General features: G+C 33.0%; 1 protein-coding gene across 1 annotated transcript; it reads right to left on the bottom strand.

The window, feature by feature from the left end:
- Positions 1-4,517: 4,517 nt before the first annotated feature.
- On the bottom strand, positions 4,518-8,265 carry LOC112800233 (peroxidase 51). The gene is made up of 4 exons (XM_025842401.3): positions 7,908-8,265; positions 7,627-7,827; positions 6,745-6,910; positions 4,518-5,228 (listed from the first exon to the last, which is right to left on the bottom strand). Exons 1-4 carry the CDS (start codon positions 8,124-8,126, stop codon positions 4,837-4,839), a joined length of 978 nt encoding a protein of 325 aa, XP_025698186.1. The 5' UTR covers positions 8,127-8,265; the 3' UTR covers positions 4,518-4,836.
- Positions 8,266-8,510: the final 245 nt, after the last annotated feature.

Below are 8,510 nucleotides of genomic sequence, written 5' to 3'. Positions count from 1 at the left end.
CACCATTGTGGCAACCTGGGGAATAGTAAGAGGTATTTTATGTTCTTGAAAATAGAACAATCAAGGGGAAGAAATGAAGACAAAGGTAAAGATAGTGATAAAGAAACTGCTGCTATTATTTATGAAGATGTTCTTATCACATATGATAAAAATTATGTGAATCTTGTTTGTGATGATTCCACTTAGATTATGGACCCTGGTGCCTCATGTCATGTCACTCCGAAACGTGAATTTTTCACTTCCTATACTGCTAAAACTTTGGCAAGATCAAATTGGGAGATAAAGGAGTGTGTGATATCATTAATATGGGTGATATGTGGCTTGAAACTAACAAGGGATGCAAGTTACAGTTGAAGAATGTTAAGCATACACCAGATATGCGGTTCAATCTCATTTTAGTGAAGGCATTGAATCAAGAAGGGTATTGCACTTCCTTTGGTAGTGGAAAATGCAAGATTACCAAAGGGAATCTCATTGTTACTAGAGAAGACAATAGTCTCACTACTCTCTACTGGTTGCAAGCAAAGTTGTGCAAAAAAGATGTGAATGTAGCTAATGATTTCCCTTCTGATTTGTGGCACATACGTCTTGGTCACTTGAGCGAGAAAGGACTAAGTGTCTTGGCCAAGAAGCACTCACTTCTAGTGAAAGGTACAACTTTAAATACTTGCACTCATTGTTTTGTTGGAAAGCATGTTAGAGTATCATTTCATAATTCTGGACCTCATAGGAGATCACATGTTCTAGATTTAGTTCACACTGATATTTGCACTATGGATGCTAAGACACTAGGTGGTGCATCATATTTTGTTACTTTTATTGATGATTATTCTCGAAAAGTATAGGCTTTTGTTTTGAAATCTAAAGACCAGGTGCTCGGTATCTTCAAACACTTTCATGCAAGTGTTGAAAGAGAAACAGGAAGAAAATTAAAATGTGTTCGAGCAGATAATGGTGGTGAATACAGGGGTCCATTTGAAGAGTATTGTAAAGGACATGGGATCAAGTTTGAGAAGACAGTTCCTAAGACTCCTCAACATAATGGAGTTACAGAGAGAATGAATCTCACTATCAATGATAGAGTCAGGTGTATGCTCTCTCATGCAAAGTTGCCTAAATCCTTTTGGGGTGAAGCGATGAGGACTGCAGTAGATCTGATCAACCTTTCTCCTTCAGTTCCACTTAATGGTGATGTTCCAGAGAAAGTTTGGAGAGGGAAATATGTCTCCTATAGTCACTTGCGAGTGTTCGGCTGCAGTGTTTTTGTTCACATTCCAAGAGATGAAAGGTCCAAACTTGATGGAAAGTCAATGCAGTGTATCTTCATGGGTTATGGTCACGAAGACTTTGGTTACAGATTATGGGATCAGGTGAGCAAGAAGGTAATTAGAAGCCGAGATGTGATTTTTCTTGAAGACCAAACTATTGAAGATCTTGAGAAGACAGATCAGCCAATAACTATTAGATGTTCTGCTAATGATGAACCTGGTCCTTCCACTAGACATCCTATTGATGGGAGAAATGTACAAGTTGATAATGATAGTGATGATTTATATGATGAACCTACACCTCAACCTGAGGTGCCAGATGTTGAAGTTCCATCTGAACCACCAGTTGAGCCTGAATTGAGAAGATCTACTAGAGAGTGTCATCCTTCTCAGAAATACTCTCCTCGTGAGTATGTGATAAACACTGAGACTGGGGAGCCAGAAAGCTGTCAGGAAGCTATGTCTGATGAGCATAAGGAAGATTGGTTGAAGGCCATGCAAGAAGAAATGAAATCCTTGCATGAGAATCATACTTTTGAGTTAGTGAAGTTGTTGAACAGTAAGATAGCATTTAAGAATAAATGGGTGTTCAAATTGAAAGCGGATGAAAATGTCTCACGGCCAAGGTACAAAATTCGATTGGTTGTGAAAGGTTTTGACCAAAAGAAAGGTATTGATTTTGAGGAGATTTTTTCTCCAGTTGTGAAGATGTCCTCTATTTGAGTTGTGCTTGGATTGGCGGCTAGCTTGAATTTAGAGGTTGAGCAGCTTGATGTGAAGACTGCATTCCTTCACGGTGACATAGATAAAGAAATCTATATGGAGCAACCAGAGGGTTTCGAGGTTAAAGAAAAGGAGCACCTTGTATGCAAGTTGAAGAAGAGCTTTTATGGGTTGAAACAAGCACCAAGACAGTGGTACACAAAGTTTGATTCCTTCATGGAAGGTCATGGGTATAGTAAGACTTCTTCTAATCATTGTGTGTATGTTAAAAAATTCTCTGATGGTGATTTTATAATTCTGTTGCTTTATATTGATGACATGTTGATTGTTGGTCATGACACTAAGAAGATTGAAAGTCTTAAGAAAGACTTGAACTGATCCTTTGCTCTGAAGGATTTGGGTCCTGCAAAGAAAATCCTTGGCATGAGTATCATTCGTGACAGGAAGAATGGAAAAATGTGGTTGTTGCAGCAAAAGTATATTGAGAAGGTTTTAGAGAGGTTTAGCATGAATAATTCCAAACCTGTTAGTACTCCACTTGCTAGTCATTTCAAGCTGAGTTTGTAGCAATGTCCTACAAGTGAGAAAGAGAAAGCAGAAATGAAGAAGATTCCATATGTATCTGCAGTTGGTAGTTTGATGTATGCTATGCTTTGCACCAGACCAGATATTGCTCATGCTGTTGGAGTTGTTAGTCGGTTTCTCTCTAATCCTGGCAAGGAACATTGGCAAGCAGTGAAGTGGATTCTTAGATACCTTAATGGTACTTCCAGAGTTTGTTTATGCTTTAGAAGTGTCCAACCTGTGTTGGATGGTTACACAGATGCGGATATGGCTGGGTATCTTGATTCAAGAAAGTCTACTTCTGGTTATATGATGACTTTTGCAGGGGGAGCTGTGTCGTGGCAATCTCGACTTTAGAACTGTGTTGTTTTGTCTACTACAGAGGCAGAATACATTGCTGTTGTTGAAGCTTCTAAGGAACTCTTGCGGATGAAAAAATTTCTACAAGAGTTAGGCATCAATCAAGAGAAGTTTGTGTTATTTTGTGACAGTCAGAGTGCTATCCATCTCAGCAAGAATCCGATGTTTTATTCCAGATCGAAGCACATAGAGGTGAGGTATCATTGGATACGTCAAGCGCTTGAGATGAAATCATATGCACTTGAGAAGATCCATACTGATGATAATGGTTCAGATATGATGACTAAGAGTTTACCTGCTGTGAAGTTTGATTCCTACAAAGAGAAGGCGGTCTTGGTGGAACAGCCTATCCTCATTTGAGTTGGTGAAGGAAAGATTTGTCGGTAGGTCTCCAACTAAGTAGGGCCCACATATTAAAAAAATAGAAGGAAGAAAGAGTTATTCGGCGTCGAGAGAAGAAGAAAATTGGGGGAAAAGAGCATTGCCATTTTGATCACATTGACCTGGTAAATTCGCTTCATTTCTTATGAAATTTTAGTATGTTATTCTTGGTGTAGAGATGAACATTAGGATATAACTTGCTAATTGTATTTCCTTCTCTTTTGCCTGATTTGAGATACCCACTTTGTGGAGGGTTTATGTTGATTCCATTAGTTTTGGTGATGTATTTTGTTGATTATTGAGATGTCCTAGTGTCACTAGGAAGACTGATTGTGTATCCATTATTTTGATAGTGAAAGATTTTATTGGACTAGGTCCAGTGAGTTTTTTGTCTCTCTTTTGGGAGTTTTTCCACATTAAAATTCTGGTGTCTAATTATTTAATTTCTGTCATTATATTTGCTACTTGGAGTATTTTTGATATTGCCTATTTAATCGCACATGTTGTTGAAAAATTATTTCTGATACTTCCACTGTTAAAAAGGTTTTTATTTTAAACCTGTGTTGAGTTTTTCCAACAACTTTAAAGTTAGTTGTGATCTATACTTAATTGCGTATCCTTTCAACGGAAAATAGCTCAACAATGCCATGCGAGGTTGTTTGTAATGATATATTTGAACAAATTACGTATATAAAATATTTAAAAACTAAATTTATTAGATTATCACTTTTTAATATTGTGGATGTTTTTATAACTTTTTCATATCTATAAAAATTGTTGCAGTATTAAAAAATTGTAATATAATAAATTTAATTTTTAAATATTTTATATATGTAACTTGTCTTTTATATTTGGTAATTACGGTATATATAAGATAAGATGCACTCATGATTTTGGAATCATAATAAACATATTCAAATATACGGTCAATGAATTTAATACGTATTCGCACTTGCATTGTGTTGTTAGGCCGTTGTATTCGTGCGTGGGTGTAAAATGTTGATTATCTCAACTGAAAAGTGACAAGCGAACAAACGAAGAAAAATAATTCCATTCCTACTTCCTACCATACATAATCTAAATTAATTGAACATGAAAATGGAGGATGTTTAACAATAAAGGATACGGGAGAAAAGGCAATACATTTTTTCATATTTATTTAATTTTTCGGTAAATAAATCTAGCTAGGAAACTATACCATCCCCACGCAAGAGACTATTCTTCATCATGCAATGAGCAATCCTCTAATTTGATTTCGTTTTTACTCAAATTAGAGGACTTTGTATTATTTGAAACATTATTATTCATACAAAATGAAGAAAACAAAAAAAATAAAAAAAAAAATACAGCCGCCATATCTTTAATTTTCTTTTTAACCCAACCAACCAACTCCCGGTTATTCCAAAACAAATTTATTGACAACAATTTAATGAACATAACCCTTTCACATTTTTTCCTTTTAAATTCTCACTCTTTTTCTGCGTGATGCAGTGAAACATAACTAAAGTACCCTGTAGTATTTGTGGCTTGCATGCTTGAATCAAAGAACGGAACAATCCGTACGAATTTTTCCGTTACGGGCTGTCTTAACCCCAACGCGACCCAATTTGGTCATTGCAGCAACGAAGTTGGAGTTGAAGACATTAGCATTGGAGGCAAAAGAATTAACGGTGGGTCTAGACCTCTGATCAGCGAAGAGGATCTGATCAGAGGTGAAGAGACCCTGTCCGTTTTGAAGGTTCTTGTAGTAAAAGTTGTCGAAGGTGCGAGGTGTGTTTGGATCCATGTTGATGGCGATTCTTGGATCCACGTTTCTTGGGCACATTTGTTGGAGCTGTGCAGCGTATTGCTTGTTCAGTGTGGGGTCCACTGGGGTGCTGTAGATTCTGTTTGAGAACCTGTTGCAGTGCGAGAATCCAAGGGTGTGTGCACCTGTAATAACGCACGTGAAAATGCTGAAATGCCAATTGTGCTTTTAGATAGATCACCATAAAATTCAAAGGCAATTTTATAGTGTTTTTTGTTTGATGTTTAATTTTTGTCTAAATTATCTTTAATAATAATTTTAAAATATTTAAAATTCTTTAACTTTTATACTTTTGAATTTAGAATAATTATTTTACCTATTTTAGTAATTAGGCAATATTTTTTAGGTACCATAGCAAACACTAAAATTCAATCATTCAATATTGGGCTTCTTCTGCATATTCATCATCACCCTTTAAAAAGATGATCAAGCTTCCATGTTTTTTGAACTTTAAAAGGTTTATAACTATCTATATACTTCTACTTGTTAATTTAATTTTTGAAGAGAAGTAGTTTTATAATATGATATTAAAATTTTTATGACCCAAAATTTTAAATTTTGATTTTTGTTGATATAAAAAATATTAAAATAAGATAAATAAAAAATATCTATACAAAAATTTATGCAAACTTATAAAAAAATTTTACTTAAAAAAATGTGTTAGAAATACAATCTTTATGTGTCTTCTAATCTAATATTTTCAAAGAAAAAAATTTAGATAATATTTTCCGAGCTTATTTATAGTTTTTAAACTCATTTTTAGTTAAAATATGTAGTTTATTTTTTTGTTAACTATGTATTTCATTTATTTCTTTTAGAAAGCATATAAATGTTGGTTATATATTGGCTGAAAATCTATTAGTCGTCTAATAACACTCAATTGGATATAGATAGAGCATTTTTTTTTTCCAAATAATAGTTATACATACCAAAGTTTTAACGTAACAAATGCTTTAAAACAAAAAGGATATTATGCATTATATATGTGATTTGTTTGTCATCATAGGAAATTTTCTTTGGTGCTATTACTTGTTATAAGGGTTTCGGTACTATTTTTTTATAAATAAAAACTAAAACTAGATCAGGAATATTATAACTTTTTTAAAAAGAAGTTAATAAATTAGTAGAACACATGATATTTGTAATTATTCAAATAAAATAAAAAAGGTATCGATATCCTTGAAATTTTATAAGGACTTTGCTATTGTTTATGTTTAGTAGTTGACGATGCATTGTTTAGAAGGCGATATCCATTCAAATTGAATAACTTATTTTAAGAAGTTTCAAGCAAGAATTATTTTTTGGATTTAATTTTAAGAACTATTTTAATTTTTTTAATAATTGGTTAATGATAAGAGTATAAAACTTATATATTTACTTTGATAGGCACTACTACTCTACTAGTTAAGAATTTAGACTTTAATCATTTTTATAAATCGTTATTAAATTAAAATAAGTTTGTTTTTATTATTGATGAATCATATAAGAACACGAGGGTGTGAATGGCTAGGGGCAATAATATATTACATAATTGATGTTATGTACCAACGTCCGTATAAAAAAATAATAAAATTTTGCCGTTAAGTTAATGAATTTAAAAAGTCATAGTAAATGGGTCCCAGTTCCATTATTGAGTAATACCTGAGAGGGCAATCATGTCAGTTTGGGTGAGGCCATTTGCGGCAAAGAGAGAATTGAGCTGATTCAAGTTGAAGCCTGGTTGTGGTAACCTTCCATTTACATCAGAAGCTCTTGATACTAACCCATCAAATCTTCCCAATTCAACCGTGTATGAAGGTCCACCAGCCTATAATCAACAGCCTCCTTTCATTAATGAACTAAATTAACCAACAAGCTAAACTTCTTTTTACAAGTCTTAAAGATATGTACTCATTTCATAAGGTATAAGATTCAAATTACTGCTACTTAAGTCTCAAACTTCATTTAAAGAATAAAGGGAGTGAGTTATGTTAGAAATGTTAAAAGAATGATAAAGTTCTTATTCATAACAATGTTAAAATAAAAGAGTTTTTTATTTTTTTGTAACTATTCTTTTGCCTTTCTGAGTTTTTTTTTTGGATAATAAAAAAATGTGGAGTTGAAACTGTCTTTTACAATAAATTTTTAACATTTTAAATTTAATACGCAATAAAAAAGAGATAAGTATATTAAAATTATTAACCAAATAGAAAGGTATATGTGTAATTTTGATAAAATAGAGTATGAATATAATTTACGAAATACGTATAAACGTGCATAATAAATTTAGAATTTTTTTCGATACTAAATCAGATACTATATATTTGTGTATAAATATATATGATATTTAATTTATTTTTAACGTGTATTATATATATTAACATATATTCTATATAAATAATTAATTTAGTGCGTGGTTGAATTTTTATGGATAGATACTATGAAGTCTATGATTGTCTCCAGCACACTTACAGTTAATTGCAAGAATAATGATGTGATGATGAATGATTTGAAAGATGAAAATGAAGGAGTTAATTAACGAACCAGAACAACGACATCACGGGCTGCCAAAGCAAGAATATCAGCACAGGAGACTTTGTTTCTGCACTGAGGAACAGCATCAACCGCTGCTTTTGCTTTGATAACTGTGTCAAATCCATCTCCAGCCAATGACAAATTATCCGAATGATCCTTCTCTGCTTGGTTTGCCCCTGTTGATGCTACCAACACTGAAGCATCACAACCCTGCATACATGTAACCATTAACAACAATTGAATTCTGTTACAAATATAACTATTCATGTGTCGTATTTAACAAATTTTACCTGGACAAAGCAGTCGTGGAAGAAGAGACGGAGCGTGGCAGGAACAGTTACAAAGGTTTGTTGGAATTTCTTTTGAACTGCTTGTCTAACGATGGATTCAACATTGGGGCAGATATTAGCGTAATGGTTTGGACTAAGCTGTGCCGAAGATAATTGAAATGGATTAAGACACACGAGACTCAATAATAATGCGAGTGACCACACAATTCCACTACTCATGTTTGATTCGAATTGAAGAGAAAACAAGTTATAGAATGAAAGGGAAGAGAGAATTTGGTTTGGCTTAATTGGAAAGCATGAAGAGGGGGTATATATGAGCTATGTGAGTAACCAAGTTGTCGGGGTCATCACGAGTCACTACACTAGCCAGTTGTCCCTTACAATCTTTTTCAACTTTTTTTTTACGAAATAAAGGCGCTTAAAATATTATTTAAAAAATATTTTTTAACAATTAAAAATTAACATATGTAATCGATTAGACCATATTATTTTTGTCATAATTAAATAGAACAAACCAATTGATTAAAAAATTAATAAATCAAATTTTAAATTAGTCTAAATTATTTTTTTTATAAAAAATAATTATAATATATTTCTATTATA

The sequence above is a fragment of the Arachis hypogaea genome, chromosome 1 (genome assembly GCF_003086295.3).
Source record: "Arachis hypogaea cultivar Tifrunner chromosome 1, arahy.Tifrunner.gnm2.J5K5, whole genome shotgun sequence".
Classification (NCBI taxonomy): domain Eukaryota; kingdom Viridiplantae; phylum Streptophyta; class Magnoliopsida; order Fabales; family Fabaceae; genus Arachis; species Arachis hypogaea.
This window is presented reverse-complemented; position numbering and strand designations above follow the sequence as displayed.